At 39.5% G+C, this 18,094-nt stretch overlaps 1 protein-coding gene and 1 pseudogene across 1 annotated transcript; both read right to left on the bottom strand.

Moving 5' to 3' along the window:
- Positions 1-40: 40 nt before the first annotated feature.
- Positions 41-1,671, bottom strand: LOC146556344 (trace amine-associated receptor 13c-like; annotated as a pseudogene).
- Positions 1,672-15,001: 13,330 nt separating this feature from the next.
- On the bottom strand, positions 15,002-16,208 carry LOC146556343 (trace amine-associated receptor 13c-like). Its single transcript, XM_085248828.1, has 2 exons — positions 16,033-16,208; positions 15,002-15,815 (listed from the first exon to the last, which is right to left on the bottom strand). Exons 1-2 carry the CDS (start codon positions 16,206-16,208, stop codon positions 15,002-15,004), a joined length of 990 nt encoding a protein of 329 aa, XP_085104954.1.
- Positions 16,209-18,094: the final 1,886 nt, after the last annotated feature.

The raw sequence follows: 18,094 nt of genomic DNA, 5'->3' as shown, positions 1-18,094 counted from the left end.
GGGTGTGATTCCTGTCACAATGAATTACTGTCTACATATTCTACAACAAATGCAGTATCTGTAAAGTGACAATTAGTTTCAAAGCTTTTATGAAAAAAAGGATAGAACAAGGCATAGATCATTGGGTTTAAACAGGAGTTTGAAAAGAACAGACTGATCACAATGAGCGCTGTGATGTTTACAGAGATTTTATTTTGAAAGGTCGAATGTTAGGCGGAAGGAGAGGATAGAAAAGAGGGACAATGAAAAACGGTAGATGAACAAGTTAGCGCTGCAGACTGTGTTGCCGCTGCAAGCCTGCGAATTAAAGAATGGAACTGAGAAATACTGAAGGTGTCATCATTAATGTTTGAGGCATGCAAACATTACAGGAGCTACTGAGCTAAAGTCCTCCCTTATAAGAGAGACACAGTAATATGGGCAGAAACACAGTAGAAACACAACTACAAGAACTCCAAGTGTCCTGGCTGCTTTCAACTCTGATTTGTTTGCTTGATTCAGAGAACACTGAATTGTGACAGCTGTAACCTGAGAGCGCATGGCATGAGCCTGAGACACAGCCACCACAAATACTCTCATATACAGAACTATGATGACAGTAATTGGAAATATAAAGGATAAAACAAGGTCAATAGTCCTTGCAATATCATTAATGACACACTCTCCATAACAGGAATTATACCTGCCTGGTTCAATCAGGTAGTCTTTTGCATAAAGACTAATGCTGGAAATAGCATAAAACCAACACAGACAAACACTGAGTTTAACTTTTGCCACAGTAATTCTGGTGGAGTAATGTAAAGGGTCACAAATAGCCACATAGCGACTGATATTAGAACTATGTTCCCTATTGAAGCACACGTAATGTTGCCAGTCAGATACCAATAAAGAAAACAATTAAAATCACCAAGTATCCAGCAGGTGGTGCTTTTTAAAATTCGTAACGGCATCAACAGGAGACCCACGAGAAAGTCTGAAACAGCCAGTGAGAGGAGGAGTATGTTGCTGGGTGTGCGAAGCTGCCTGCAGGGTAACAGAAAAAATAAATAATACACATTAAAAATGTTACATTGTTTTTAGTGAAAATTCCATTAGTAGAAATGATTTATTAGTAAGGCATGATTCAATTCTTGTTTAAAATACACAGAATGTGCCAAACTAACTTAACTCATCACTAAATTAAATTACAGTCTAAAGATAAACCTCACCTTTCAGCTGAGGTTTATCTATGCCCAAGGTGGGGCAGCGAAATGATAGTGATAAGATAGTTGAGATTATGTCATATGTTAATTATGTCAAAATGTATTTAGTGAAATTGTTTCCTTATTAAGACACGGTGAACCTTACACAACTTAACAGTCATGGTTGAGCCAAAGACATTTATTAGTTTCACTTAATGTATTCTTTGCTAATTCCAATGATGCAAATCTCACTTTTCATATATCTAAACCTTAATCTAAGTTAATTTAAAAGTTGGTCTCTGCCTGAAGTGGGAGACTGAGATGATGGCCAGAAGGTTTAGAGCAGCAGTGATAGAGCAGCAGTGATCAGAGAGATGCATGACATCACAATATACAGCAGCATAGTTGTGGAATAGTGAAGTGTTGGCTTTCTGCAGGAATCGTTGAGGAGTTGTGGAAAACAGAGCTCTAGTCCTTCGTGTATCTCCATCATCAGGCTGCTGCATCTCATCAAAGCTTTTCCTCACAGAGCTCATTTATCTATTTTGTCCTTCACCCACCAGTCCCATCCCTCCTCTTTCTAATGACACAACCTTTGGAGCTTTCTTTTTTTCAAACTCGCTCTCTCCCACAGTCAACTTATAAACCTTTATTTTTCTGGACTCAATGTTGAACATTTCTATACAAGCAGACACTTGGGTCATAATTGTTAACCATCTTCATCTTTTTTTAACAGTACTAAAATGGGATGACTATTTTATCTTCAACTTATGTCTGCAGATGATACTACAGGCAACTTGAGCAGACAAGCCTCATCTTCCTATTGAAATCTGAACCAGGATAACCAAAGGGGATCACTCAGTATCCAGGAAATCACAGAACTGTGTTACGGAATAAATTTAATATATTCTTAGTGCTTATTTTCTGTTTATAATGTTTTATAGAGGCCAGTGTAGAAAAAACGCCACTTTGAGTTAGAATGTGTGCTAAAGGTCACAGAGTACTGTGTAAGACAGGAAACTGCAGAAGACGCTTTGTGCAGGCCTGCAGAGTACAGGAAGTGAAACTAGAGTGCAGCGCAGCAGTTGTTTTGATCAAAACCATGTGTGACGTATGACTGATTATGTTATGCTCATTTGGCTTGTAATGCTTCAGATCTGCTCAGGATTTAGCCTGTGCACATCTACTTTTCCAGAAATGTAGACTAAAGAGGATTTTTGAGCTTTGACCACACTGAGTCGGGTTTTTTCTTGGTCAGTAAAAGAATATAAAGGAACCGGATTTGATCATTGGTGCCGTGAACCCGGATTCTTTGACGGCTGAGAGGACCAATTTGGCCATGAGGCAAACAGAGGACAGGTCCAAATTTAAAGTTAAGCACCACCTGTTAAAAAAGCAAAGTGTGCTTATTGGATGAATTCTAAATTATCTGTTCGCCGAGTTGATGATCTTCACAGTTAAATTGGCTCAGTTGTAGTAAAATTAAGCTAAATTACAAAATTTGTTCAGTGGATTTCTGGTGAAATATCCGTGGTGATTTTGGGAAATTTGTGATAATAACAGTAAAGTCTGGGGAAATATCTGATGAAAATGTATTACTGTTAATGTTGGGTTGAATTTTAATGTTCATGTGTTGTGTGCAATGTTAACTGTGTTGTGTCAGCCAAGAGAAAAGAGATTAGAGTTGGTAATTAGGCACTTGTTTAAGGGATTTGAGTTCCCATTTTGGGCAGAAGGCTGGGCCTGGACATCAGTAAACTGGTGGTTAGAGTCCCCAGTGGTGTTTGAAAATTTATTTAAATTGATTTAGGACGGGGAGGGCGATCCCTAGGAGTGCACACAAGTTCAGGGGTGAGAACCCCCTCCTTGCTTCGGACGTGTGGCAAGACCCTGCGGCGTCAGGATTATCTCAGTTGGCCACTGCCAAGACTTGGGACCTTGGTTAACGGCCAGTGGTCAGGGACCACTTTTGGTGCATTGTTTGAGTGAAGAGGCCGGGCCTCGAGCATGACCACCTCAACATAGAGTGGCTGGTAAAGTTTTAGGCGAGAGATGCTGGTAAAGTAAAGCTTCCGGTAAAGCTGCGGGTGGGGGAAACACTTTTAAATTAAAATAAGACTTAGAAATCAGGCCTCTGTCCGGGACAGAAACGGTTTAATTGATGAATTAATTTGGACCTGGGCTCATAGGCTTTTAAAGTTGTCAAAATTGTGTAGGGAAAACTGGTACCAGTACAGGATGATGTAAAGTGTGGTAAGGAAATGGAAATAATGTATCTTGGCATTTGGTGTTATTTTGTTATACGTATAAACGTGTGAATATATAGGAAAGTGTAAAATTGTTCTTTGGATGCATGATCAAAAGTGCATATTGTTTTGAAAGTGTGATAGAAAAAGGGTGTGGCTTGTGTAAGAGAAGATCTGCTAAAGGAGCTGAGTGAATTGTGCCGCAGAGCTGAGCTAAAAGAATTGTTATGTGTGTGGAAAAACTGTTAATTGTGCTGAAGATATCCGCTTGGCATCTTTCTTGGCCTTAAGACAACAATTCTGATGGCTAAAGATCCAAACGGGACACAAAAAAAGAAAAAAAAAATTGTGCTGAAGGAATTCTGATAAACACGTTGAAGACTTTGATGTGAAGGATTTCGTTTGGTTAATGCTTGCAAATGTAAAGACCTGAGTATATATTTGTGTGAAGCTGCTCAATTTGTGTGTGTGTGGCTGAGGGTGCATTCTTAAAATGAGTACATTAAAAATGAGTAGAGTTACAGAGGGTACAGTATATAGAGAGTGAACATAAAACAAGAGTTCGATTAGGTTGCAGAAATTGATGAAATGGAGTGAGGTGAGGAGTGTGTGTGAAAACCGCTGTGTGTGTGTGTCTGTGACAGGAAGTGAAATGTTTGCAGGCAGTTTGGAGGAAATTGCCTGATGTGTGTGCAACGTGAGAGAGAGAAAGATGTCTTAAAATCTAGATAGAAGAATTAGACAATGAATGTGTTGATAACTAGGAAAATTATATTAAAGAAATGTCTTAGTGTGTTGATACAGGTGCCCATGGACTTAGCTCAACCTCGTGGATGAGTACAGCGGCAAAATGATAGATTAACTTAATTGGGACGACAAACAGGCCAGGTTTTGACTCAAAATTTCATAGGTTCACCTCTCATCCTGTCCTTATCCTGAGGAGAAGCTTAAAGGACAGTCAATCTCTTCATGAAGACATACAGAGCAACACTGTGGACTTGAAGAATTAACAGCAGGCAAAAGCAAAAGACAGCACAACTGAGCTAAAACTCTGAAGGGTCCAGCAGCATGTACGAATACCATCATTGATGGAAACATGTGCTCTAATCACCAGCTGGGAAGTGTACCAGTGACATTATTGTGTGAAAGCACTTGATGGGACTGTCTGAGGTTTATGTTTGCCATGCTGGGCAAAAGAGACTGAAAAGAGGAAGAGAGAATAACAGAGAGAAAGAAACAGCTGATTTGGGCCTGTGTTTGCTGGAGATTTGGGAGGACACACAGGCAACTGTGAGAATAGGGGACGAGGACGGGTGAGAGGTGAAGGCTGGTCTTGTTAAAGTGAGAGCATATGAAAATTGATGCTGAACTTGTGGAGGTTTAGAAATGTCCAGAGCATCGCCACAGAAAGGTAAATAAATAAATTATAATTTAGTGATGTCCCATAACATATTGTTACACTAGTAAGCAAAACTTTTCTGTGATTAATCTGGCAGATTTTCGGGGTTTTGTTTTAGTAAGAGTTTTTCTATACATGGACATGTCCAGAACTGGGCCCATTATTTTTGTAACAGTGCACTTAGCGAAAACCTGTCAGGTGTCACCCTTATGGTGATGATGTTTTCTGTTTTGATGACTTAGAAAAAAAAGAGCTGATTATTATTTTTTGTTCTAAGCAGGCCTGCAAGATTGAATTAACATTTTTGTGAGAGCAAATATAAGGTGAGCTTTTCCAGATTACAATGGGCTGAGGAGACAGCTACCTATGGGGACCCGATCAGTCCAAAATCATAAACACTTGTTATTCTTTTTAAAATGATGACGTCATCTTCCTGGTGATGGACACTGGAAAAGGTTGCGCGCAGGACTCTATTATCAGTAATATCTCGTGTGAATGCGGGTGAGTGTGTGTGCATGAACGTGTGTGACTGGGCTATGATGGACTGACGATGGGGACTAAAGTGTTGACTGACTTGACACTGAGACAAAGACTGGACCAACATTAGGATGAGTAAATGTTGACAAATATTCACAGAAAAGGGTGGATGCTGTTAGGTTTTGTATTGTTGATTGTCATTTATGCTTAGAAATATTTAACCATATATGCTTAGAGGTGTATAATCAATTGTGTAGTGATAGGATGTGTGATCTTTAGCAGGCTACAAAGGCTTGGTGTGCATTCCAGAATGCACACCTACATCCTGGGAGCATGGGAAGAGGTCGTACCTTGTTTTATTGTTTTATGGTAGGATTAACGTAGTTGAGTCTAAGTGCCTTTTACATATAGATGAACTGTTGGATTTTCCAGACCAGCAGGTTAAGGGAAGTTGTTTATGGGGTCACACTCTGACCCCACACACACACACACACACACACACACACACACACACACACACACACACACACGCACGCACGGTACTCTTTGTTGGTATGTAGACGTCGTATGTTAATGAACCTATGCATATTCATGTAACCTCAATAAAAGAGCAGTGTTACGGGGGAGCGGACGAGAGCAACTGGGGTCAAGCGAAGGAACGGACTTTTGTCCGGTTCTCTCCCGTGCACGAGAAACATGAAGAACTTTGCCTACTTCGTGTCTTGCTTGCTGTGTAATTATATTGTCTTCAACGTTCCAGCGAATAGGTTCAAGCTACAAACCTATCAGATGCTTTGCTTTGTTTTGTTTTTGCTTTTGGCAGGAGCAGGGGGATAAGAGAGAGAGGGGGAGACTGTAGATTCACATGAGAGTGTGGAGCTTCAGATTAATTTTGGGGGGCTGATGTTTGCTTTAAGAAAATTTTTGATATCACTCATGTAACCATTAACCATAGCAGGCCACTGTAGAAGTCAGTTAAATGTTATAGAGGAAAATAGTCAGAACCAAAACAATATTCATGAATTACATAGGGGAAGGATAGATTTGTCACATTCAAAGTACAGTTATGGAATAACAAACACTGGTCCAAGTGACCCAGGTTTTTCCCTTTAAAATAGTAAATTATTAAAAAAGAGAGCACAACCGGTAGGGGCATGCGATCTGTCAGGGTTCCTGGGTTGTTGACCCAGTGTTTTCCGTTTTGTCATCTTCAGTTTATTTTCACATCTGTTTTCTGTGGCAGCATACCGCCTGCGTATTGTGTTCCAGTTATTCCCACGTATCATTAGTCAGATTATGTTCAGCTGTGTACTCACCGGTCTTTCATTATCATCCTCACCAGTCTGTGTATTTAAGCCCTCTGTTTCTATTCGTTCACTGTCGTGTCATTGATGTTACGTTGTCCTTCCCGTGTGTTCCCTCAGTTCAGTCAGCCGTTCAGTTGTCTAGCCAGTCAGTGTCCGTTCACCCTCTGTTCACCCACTCCCTATAATAAACCTTCACCTACCTGCCAGTCCTGCGTTTGGGTTCCTTCTTCCTCGCCTCCACACAACGCCTGACACGATCGGACATGGTACAGCAGGAAAACAAGAGCAAAGTAAGAGAAAAAAATAAAAACGGGGTTCTCAAATGTGAAGTTCATGTTAACACACAGGTTTTGTTTCTAGGTAGTTCTGTGGATGTAGGCTCTGGGTGGAGCCAGGAGTTCAAAAGATTTGACATGATAATTAAACTGATTTCATTTTTTAACACAGGTTTGCAGGCCCGGAGCAAATATACTCGAGAGGGGAATCGCTGAGGTGTTCTGAGGAATAATATGACTAACCTTTTTCTTTTAATTTCGTAGATGTGGTGAAGCCTTTTCATTCTGTGTGACACATAAAATGTGTTGGCATCTTAACCTGCTGCTCCAGCATGCAACAGCATAGAGGATGGCAATGGGGTGAACAGACTCACAGAAAATCATAAGCATTGTCCGACAAATTAAAACACCCTCTATGAGCAATTATTTGACGACAACGGGAAGGAAAAACTCCCTTAAAGTGGTATTTAAACAAAAAAGTAACAAAAGGCAAGTGAAGAAGAAACCCTCAGTGCATCATGGGAATCCTCCAGCAGCCTAGTCCTATTGCAGTGAGGGTTCAAGGTCACCTGATTCAGCCCTAAGCTTTCAGCTTTATTAAAAAGGTCGCTTTTAAATGTAATAGAGTGTGTCTGTCTCTCCTATATATTTGTTTAATATCCACATTGAAGGACATATCCTGTTTAAAAATGACTCCAAGACTCCTTACAGAATTATTGAAGGCCAAGGTAATCCCAGAGTAAGTATCTGGTTTGCCACTATTTTCCTCAGATTTTCAAGACCGAGTACAATAAGTTCAGATTTATCTGAATATAGAAACAGAAAATTAGAGGTAACCACGTCTTTATGTCTTCAAGACATTCCTGTACTTTAACCTGGTGTGCTATCTGATTCATGGCTAGATGATGCTAGGGGTCATCTACATAGAACTGAAAATGTACGCTATGACTTTCAAAGATACTGCCTAAGGCAAGCATACATAAGCAGAATGCATAAAGTAAACAGCGTTCATCCTGGCACAGGACTTTGTGGTACTCTGTAATTAATCCTACCGAGTGAAGAAGACTCCCCATTTACATGAACAAATTGGAGTCTATTTGCCGCGTTCTGATATAATTCATATCACTGAATAGCGATGACTAGAAATAGAGAATCGAGACAGAAGCACAAAATGGACCACTTTGGAGAACCTGTCAATTATGGAAAATATGACAAAGTTGCTAGAGCAGTACGGCAAGCCGGTGACAAAATCTAAGGCAATGTGAGACCAGGGCTGACTTAAAACCGTTAAGGGGCGTAAAAAATGCCAAAACATATTTGCATGCATCACCTTCTAAAGAGAGTCACTAAAAGCATTTTAACAAGGAAATTGTCCTTGCGATCAAAGTGCGCTGTGTGGAGCCAGTGCAGCACATGGGAGTGTGCGGTAGGTGGAGCAAATAGCCTGTGAGGTGGGCCGCAGCTGGATCAGGCTCTTCTGGCTGTGCACAGCGCACCAATGTCTTGATTTCCCAGGTAACAGCGCCCACTACACAGGATGCAAGTAAGATATGCACTGGTTTCGATGATTCAGAGGGTTCTTCACAGTTAATTCATTCAGTCCTCCAAAATCTATACAAGGCCTGAGTTTATCATCCTTTTTGCTCAAAAGAAAGAAACTGGTGGCGAGAGGTATGGACCAAGGTAGATTTAACCTGGCTTCCAGTGACTCCTTACTGTACTTTTCCATAGCTGTTTTTTTTTTTGGGGGGGGGGGGGGGTCCAATGAGATTGTCGAAGTGGCTTGAAGTGGCCGGTACCAGCTGTGGCTGCCAAGCCTGTAGTGTCTTGTTGCACTAAAAAACTTTTTTGTCATTTGACGTTGTCCTCAAGCTCTCATTATGTCAAGCTTATCTAAGAAGCTAATCTAAGTTTTAGCTAATCTAAGTCTTTTTATCTTGGTTCTAAAATGTAGGTTGTGATTCTTTGTAAAGCTGTTCTGTTTTTGTTTGTATTGTTGTTATTTTATTTTCATTTATTTCCCTTTCCATTCCTGCTGGCACTGGTAGCCAGGCTCTTTGTCATAACTTTATGAACACTGTGTGAAGCAGTTCTTTGTCCACCTCTATATTATACAAATGGTAGACTAAGGACAATAGCCACCTGGCAAAATTGGGATATGCGAAAAGTTGACCCTGAATAGACCTTTTGACCTCTAAATAATCCCCCCGTAGTCCCCCTGTACCGTTAATAACATTGTTTTAGTTTTAGCCTTTATCTAGGCTGAAGTCGTTCAATGTCTTGAGGACTATGCTGCCTGTTCTCAATGGTGGCAAGTTCAGTATTCTATGTGGCAGTGCCACAGCACTCTATCACTCTCCTTCTTGGTAAAATACCCCTACGCCATACACAGCCTGGAGGTGTGTTTGAGGTCACCAAAAGATGCTGTGGTACCCACACTGGTTCAATGTGCCTTCAGTTTTGAATTAATCCCCAACAGTGTATTAGTGTATTTTAATGTTAAGACTAATATCTCATAATTAGCATCATATATTTGTGTTTTGTCTTTTACTGCACACAGTGCATTGTAGAATAGTTTTGAACTCACACGGATACTAACAGAAACAACACTTCCTCACAACTTCCTCACAGGAATGTGGCCTCGATCATAAATCTGCTGTTATAGTATGCACTATAGGGCTTTGGAGTTGACGTCACGCCGCAATGTATTATGGGAGCGCAGCGCCATTTTCGGGGTCTACGAATCAACACAAACACACTGTGTTGGAACGACGACTACGAGAAAGATGCTTAAAAGCAGCTCAAAAGAGAATGAACTGTTTAGAGACCGATTGCGTCCAGAGGCGAAGCAGCGGTACTTGCAGAAAATAGCGTGCATTGGAAATGTGGACCCGTATGAAATACGGCCGTGGAGTAGAAACCCTGAAGACCAACCGCTATTGACGTAGCCTGACCTTGTCTGTGGAGTCAGCGCGTACAAGTCGTCATTCAAACAAAGGTAAGTCAGCTCGAGTACTGCGAGTGAAATGCTTTTGATTTCCCTGCAAACATTCACATTAGTGCAGCATAAATTCATTCATGAGGGGAAATTACAGTGAGAACATGTGAAGGCTGTTAGAGGGATAACATAGTGAGTTCAGTGCATTGATGAGACATTGTCCTGAAGGATTGTTGTTCTTTATGGTTAAAGAAATTGCACCAATTTATTCATATTTATTATAAATAATTCTAATTATACATCTTGCTTCCATGTTTGTATCCTGTGTCACTAAAAATACATTGTATTTTAGTTTTATACATTGATCAATGACCTGCAGAATCTCCTTATCATATTAAGTGATTCATAATTGTCACTTTATGCTTTCTCCATCTCTAAAGTGATGACATCCTTGCATTACATACTTTAGGTTCATTTTCTGCAGGCAGGTTTCTGACAGAGAACAGGCAGATTTAGAATATAACATGCAGCGTTCTATAGATGGATACATAAAAAAAATGAAAAATTACATGTATGTGCTAACTTTCTAAACACTTTGTTACATTTATGATAAAGTAGATTAAAGGCATTTATGTCGGCCTTGGCTCATTAGTTCTTGTCTTTAAATGAACTTTGTCTGTGTGTGTTTCAGGTCCTGCACTCTCAAAGACTGAATGAACCAGCATTGCAGCCATGGGTCACTGTGAGCATCACAGGGAAGGTTGAAGCCGCCCACTGCACCTGTAAGGCCGGAGTCGCGGAGACCTGCACCCACGTCACTGCTCTTCTGTTTAATGTAGAAGCAACAGTGTTGATCCGTGGCACAAGGACTGTTACAGATGAACCTGCATACTGGGTTTTGCTGGGTAATATGACCAAGATACAGCCAGAGGTTGGCCATAAGATAGACTTCTCCTCTTCAGCTGCCCAAAAAAAGGCTCTCAATCAAAACATAAACAGACCATCTGTAGTGACAGGGAAAAGGAGCCGTCCTCAAAACAGAAAAATCCCACCTGCTACTGTGGAGGAGTTGTCACTGCTATTGGATACTTTGCTGGAACACAGTAAAGCTGTGGGTTGTGGGAATGACCCATAATGTTTTATCTAGGGGTCTAGATTTATGCCCGTAGTGCACTGCTGTGTAAATAATTAGCATTTACTGACTATGTACTGACTGAGTACCACTGTTCAAAAGTTGAATAAAGAAACAAACTAATTTTTGCCTCTTTTTTTTTTTTTATTAAAACCACCTTATAGAACATCACATCAGTTACAATGTAGAATCCATGTCATTTATAGTTCACAAATGACAAAATGTTTACATAAAATCATGACAGTGTTTACATGATATCACCCACTACTAACATTATTTACTGTATCTTTTGAAAAAATAAAGCAATTTTAACAGCACAAGACTTAAGAATATTTAACAGGAGCAGGTTTCATTTTTCCCTGGTTTTATTATCACACTGTTCACCAAACGCAGCAAACCTTCACCATCTTATCCACCTCTTCACCCTCACATGGAAGAAGTAATCTGATTGGCATGGTGGTATGTTTGAAGCAGAAACCAGTCACGATGTTTCATCCATTTCATAGGCTGGTTTGCTGCAATAATGCCAAATAATTAGCAACTCTATAAATAGAAGGTAGTTCTGCAAAATTACTCAGTAGGATGTTTGTTCTAATTTGCTATGAGCTCAGAGCGCATTGAAAATAAAACTAATAGGCTATAAAGAGTGATATGAACATATTTAGAACTTACCGGAATGAAAATGTCAGGAGCACCGACAGATATTTGGAGATGGAAGAGAACTGGATATCAGCTCGTCTCACAGCTGCTATCCAGACTAGACACCTTCGTTTGGTAACATCGATACACGAGCTGCCTCATGTTGCTTCCAGGTTGGGAAAGAATGAAAAGATAAACCATTTTCAAGCTTATTCTCTTGCCGGTCGTGTGATCGAGCATTGCAGCCGACCACACAGCAAATACGAACCATGGCTGTTGTGTGTTACTTTGCTCCCTTTTCACTTGCGCTAGACCCCCAAAATGGCGGATCGGGCCAAAATCCTTTCCACGCCCACCCCCGTGACATCACGCTCCAAAGCCCTATACCCCCCTTTTTAATTCTACAGACCTGGGGGAGGAAAGAGGTGGTTATCATGGTAATAGGAGTGTTGCCTATAGAAGGGTCATCTCCATATAAGGAGATGTCCAGAAAGTTGAAGAAGAAGAAACGTGAGCCCATATCAGACCTAAGGCTACATTGAACTGTTTCAACCAATCATGTTCACGTTCACCTTTTTTGCAATGCAAAAACACACGGAGGGTGGAAACAGGATCCCAAATGTGGACTTATCAGTCCAAAGCACAGATTTCCACTGGTCTAACATCCATTCTTTGTGGTTCATGCCCCCCCTGATGAACCCTGACAAGGCACACCTGTGAAGTGAAAACCATTTCAGGTGACTAAATCATGAAGCTCATTGAGAGAGGGCCAAGGGTTTGCAGTGTTGTCAACAAAGCAAATGGTGGCTACTTTCAGGAATCTAAAATATAACACATGTTTACAGTTATTTTTAAGCTTTTTCTTTGCGACATGATTCCATATATTGCTTCATATATTTGATGTCTTTATTATGTATCTACAATTTAGAAAGTAGTAGAAATAACGAAGAAAACATTAAATGAGAAGGAGCTTGGAAAGAAAAGCTTCTGGACTTCTTATGTTTCTTGAAGACATTTTGCCTGTCATCTGAGAGGTTCTAAGAGCAATTAGTGGAGAGTCCCAGATCATTAAATTCTATTGAGAGTGTCCTGATAAGGTCCTGAGCCTCCTATTATTCCTCTGTCTTATCACACGAGCCAAGGTGTGAAAAGTGGTATCTACAAAGTGGTAATAGCTTTGAAATTACTATATTGTTATATTATTTTTTTCTGCCTTGTTACCCTAGTATTACCCCTTTGTTACTGAACTGTATTTTTCTACACCCCCACTTATTATCCAATTATATACATTTCAGTGTATTATGACTCAACTGTAATCAATCGTGCTACCATGATTTTACCTGGATATTAAGTGGTTATTACTTTGAAAACTGAGTGGTAATAACTTAGAAGTTACCACATTATTAAGGTCTTATTTTTGCCCTGTTATCCTAATGTTTCCACTTTATTACTGAGCTGTAACAGAAAGTAAGTCATTATTTGTATTATTATTATTGTTTGTAATTTAGTTTTAGTTAACAATTGTTGCACTTGCTAGAAGCATTAACATTATTATCATTACTGTGACACTTTCTGTCATCTTGCACTACTGGTCATACTCATATTTATGTTTTATACAATTCTTCTTATCTTTTTCATTAGCTGTTTAACTTTCTGTTCTTAAATTTATTCCAGCTGTTACATTTATTACTCTCTCTGATTCTGAACACAGTGTTTCTTTTTGTGTATGTAAAAGGCACAATAATTTATCCCAGGATTAATAAAGTTCTTATCTAATCTTAATTTTATTGTACACTATGTTTGACAACACAGTATTTATAAAATGCAAATATAACAACAGTGTATAATAACCAGAGAAAACAAGAAAACACGAACCACTGAAGTGAACATTATTGGAGCCAAAAGGTGAATACACTGAAAAAGAAATGGAGTGAGATTTACTAGGTAATAATTAACACATAAAAAACATAAGAAGAATTAAAAATACTTACATATATTTTTCTCGTAATTTTCATTTAGAATATGCACCACAGTCACAACTGTGACAGCAATAGTGATGTTTTTTCTATCACTGTTTAGAACCATAATTCAGTAAGTCAGTTTCAACCGTCCATTCTCTTCTATTTGCCCATATCATGGTCCAAGGGGGCAGACACATACTATAAACCCTGGGCAGGTGGTCAGTATGTCAAAGGTCAAAAAGTAGAGACAGACAGCCATTCACACCTAGTCAATTTAGAATCACCATGCAAGTCTTTTGATTCTGAGCAGAAGCTGTGTAACCCCACATAGACAAGGGAACATTAAAACTATGCACCAGCTGGATTCAAATCCAGGGCTTTCTTGCTGTGGTGTGTCAGTGCTAACCATTGCACAAGCAGGTTTCGTACTCTTTTTACAGTATGTTGGCACCACTTGTGTCATACTTGAAGATCTCCAACGTGATGATAAGTTTAACAGCATTTCTAAACCAGGGGTAAAACAAGGCATAGATCAAAGGGTTTAGACAAGAGTTAATGTAAAAGATAATGACCGCAAAAGATGCAGCTGGATTATTGATTGCATTTTCATCAACAAGAGAGTAGCAGTAGAGTGGAGAGAAGCATAGACCGGGAAATTGTAAACTTTCAAATTCAATGTAGACTGTTACTAATAGTTTGCAAAAAGAAAGAAAATCTTTGCCTAAAATCGCAGATGGAAATAGTGAGAATATATTAGAAGAAAATTGCAGCACACTTTACATGAACTTGTTCTCAGCCTATCCTACTGTATCATTTGACATTCAGTACACAGCAAACAGACAGTATCCAGTTTAATTGCTGTTTATTCAGGCTACTGTGGGCCATAGACAGAGCTCTCAGTCAATCACAAGCATGTTTCTGTAGATTGTCTGTCATAGGTAACAGAGATTACTGACTGGTATCCATTTCATCCAGTTTATTACATCATATCAGCAAGTGCTATATATATACAAAACAGTTGCTGTGTATGTTGGAACTATTTCTATTGGCCTAAAACATCTCTTTTATTTTCATGTGATGAAGGCCTGGAAAAATATGTATGATAACATAGTGCTTATGACATATGAAATTTAAAAAGGTATATGGCAAACACACAAAATGAGCCACTGAGGTTAAACATTTTAGCTTAAATTATTTTCAGCCAAAAGTACTAAAAAAGTAGAAGTGATAATTGAGACCTAATGATTTCCACATGGCAATTCCTTGTGAAAATCCTTTCCTTTTTGACTTTGAACTCACGCATGATCACATTAATTTTATTTTCATAATTTAAACAAAGCTTAAGAATTATGAATTTCCTTATCAATTTGTTTTTGATGCATTTCCAGACTGAACTGTATCAATTTACTGGTTTAAAATCTTAGTGGAGCAGCTTTCATTGTATTTCTATATTATGTTGACCTCACTGCTGTCATGTTTAAATATCAGCAGAGTGATAACACATCTAATAGCTTTTCTAAACCAGGGGTAAAACAGAGCATAGATCAATGGGTTTAAACAAGAGTTAAAATAAAAGACAAGAACCACAAAAGATGCAGATGAATCATTGACCACATTTTTATCAACCAGAGCGTAGCAGTAAAATGGACAGTAGCATGCCAAAAATACAACTACAAGAACCCCCAGAGTCCTGGCTGCTTTCAGCTCAGATTTGTTTGCTTGATTCAGTGAACACTGAAGTGTGACAGATGTAACATGAGAGCGCATGGCACGAGCCTGAGACACAGCCACCACAAATACTCTCATATACAAGGCTATGATAACAGTTACTGGAACAAAAAAGAATAAAATAAGGTCAGCAACAATAGCAATATTGCTGCTAAAAAATACACACTCTCCAAAGCAAGAATTATACCTGCCTGGTTCAATCATGATATTCTTTGTATAAAGATTGCTGTAGAAAAAAGCATAAAACCAACAGAGACAAACACTGAGTTTGACTTTCGCCAAAGTAATTCTGCTGGGATAATGCAGAGGGTCACAAATAGCCACATAGCGGTCAACTGATATTAGAACAATGTTCCCTATTGAAGCACAGATAATGTTGCTGGTCAAATACCAATAAGCAGAACACATACGATCACCAAGTACCCAGCAGCTTGTGTTTCTAAAAATTTCCAAAGGCAACAACAGGAGACCCACAAAAAAGTCTGAGACGGCCAGAGAGAGGAGGAGGATATTACTGGGTGTGTGCAGCTGCCTGCAGGGAGACAGAAAAGAATATAATGCACATCGTTAATGTCAACATGTCTTCAGTGAAAATGCTGCACTACTAAGGCATGATTCAATTCAAGCAAATAAGACATTATGACCATGGTTAAAATTCATTCTTTAATCACTAAGTCATATAATGTAAATGGAAGCTTTCACACATCTAAAACTTAAACTGTAGTTTCAGTTGAAAAGTTAATCTCTGCCTGAAGTGGGAGACTGAGATGATGACGAGAAGGTTTAGAGCAGCAGTGAGCAGAGAGATACATGAGAGCACAATGTTCAGGAGCACAGCTTTGGACCAGTGAAGTGTCGGCTTCCTGCAGGAGCTGTTGAGGAGTTGTGGGAAACAGAGCTCGACTCCTTTCGGTATCTCCATCATCAGACACCTGCAGCTCTCTAATTAGAAATTCTTCTCATACAGCTAATTTATCTCACTCCTCCCACCAATCTCTTTCAGTCTAAAACATGACCCTCCTTTTCTCTTCTTCCTTTCCTTCACAATTTCATTTTTTTAACACTGACTGTCTCATTCACGCTTGGTTAATAGATTTTCTTAGATTATGGTCAGTTTTTTGGTATTCTCTGTTTGGTTCTTAGTTTTATTTTCCATGTATTTCATGTATTTTACATTTTCAGCTTTATATATTTTCTTTCACATTTTGAACCTTAGTTATTGTCTCTGACCAGCATGGTGATGTTGTGGTTTGCACTGTTGCCTCATAGCAAAACTGTCCTGAGTATGAACCCAGCCTGGTGCTGATAATCAAATGGATTTGATTAACTGATCAGCATTAATGTGACCACATCTATAAACCCAGGAATGGCAGTTTACTGGTCAACATTCTGGTGTCTGTTAAAATATTGCCAGGCAGAAAAAACATCAGCAGTTATATTAGAGACTGAACCTTTGATGGACATCAGTCTGGGAAAGGCTGTAACAACTTTTTAAACAGTGTGACACCCATCATTTTACAAATGTTATTTACAAGTGGAAAACCTTCAAGACACCTGCCAATCCACCTAGAAGTGGACAGCTCAGCAATTTGCTCCAAGGTCAGACTATGCAACACTCAGTTAAACTGAAAAACACCAAAGACCTACATCACCAAAGACCTACTGTTTTTCTGCTTTTGTTTTCACTTTTTGTGAAAACCAGACATCTAATACCTATCCAACAGCTAAAGCTTGGCTAAAATTCAACCATGCAACAGGTTGTGCTTTAAAATATGCAATTTTCACACGCGTGAAGCAGAAATGTGGGAGGAAGTACTGCCAGACGGTATGTTTCCAAGACGGCAGGTGTCGATCTAGCATTTGAAGAGAGAGTCTCCCTTCTCTTGGGAACGCAGGCATCTGTTTAAAGCAAATGGATTTATTTTTAACAAGTCAGGGGTGAAACTGTTCACCTCCAACTTGTTTTATTCCATACGTCATCCATCTGTGCTTGGTGCCAAGGCTGAGATAAACGAGGAGTTATCTCATAAAGAGGAACAAACAGTACTCCAAGAACAGACAAAGCCCAGCAGAAACCTTGAGGAGGAGCTCCATCTGCCCCCACCCGGGAAGAGCCTCAGAAAGGAGAGACATCTGAGGCAAGAAGAGGGGTCCCTATTTGCCTCCAACTCTCTCAACAACACCAACGACCAGGACCAGGACCAGGGACCACGATCTTCCCCGGTCCCCCAGGAACTGTACTAAACTGGTTCAAAACATACTTAGAAAACAGGAAATACTTTGTATCAATAGGTAACTTCACATCTGAGCAGACAAGTATCACATGTGGAGTTCCACAAGGTTCCATCTTGGGACCCCCTCTGTTTAACATTTACATGCTCCCACTGGCACAGATTATAAAGAACAACAAAATAAACTACCACAGCTATGCAGATGATACACAAATATATATCACAATGTCACCAGGAGACCAAGGCCCTGTACAGGCTCTTCGTAAATGCATTGAGGAAATTAATGACTGGTTGTGCCAAAATTTTCTCCAGCTAAACAAAAACAAAACTGAGGTAATAGTCTTTGGCGCCAAAGAAAAACGATTACAGGTCACCAGAGAACTTCAATCTATACACCTAAAAACCACAGACCAGGCGAAAAATTTGGGTGTAGTGATGGATGCAGACCTAAACTTAGAAAAACACATTAAGACAATAACAAAATCAGCTTACTATCACCTCAAAAATATTTCGAGGATAAAAGATCTGATGTCTCAACAGGACCTGGAAAAACTAGTCCACGCATTCATCTTTAGTAGGC

The sequence above is a fragment of the Mchenga conophoros genome, linkage group LG16 (assembly GCF_057382185.1).
Source record: "Mchenga conophoros isolate Kocher_MC1m ecotype Shallow Benthic linkage group LG16, M_conophoros_male_GT1.1, whole genome shotgun sequence".
Classification (NCBI taxonomy): domain Eukaryota; kingdom Metazoa; phylum Chordata; class Actinopteri; order Cichliformes; family Cichlidae; genus Mchenga; species Mchenga conophoros.
Note: the sequence above shows the minus strand (reverse complement) of the source record. Positions and strands in the feature narration are given on the sequence as shown.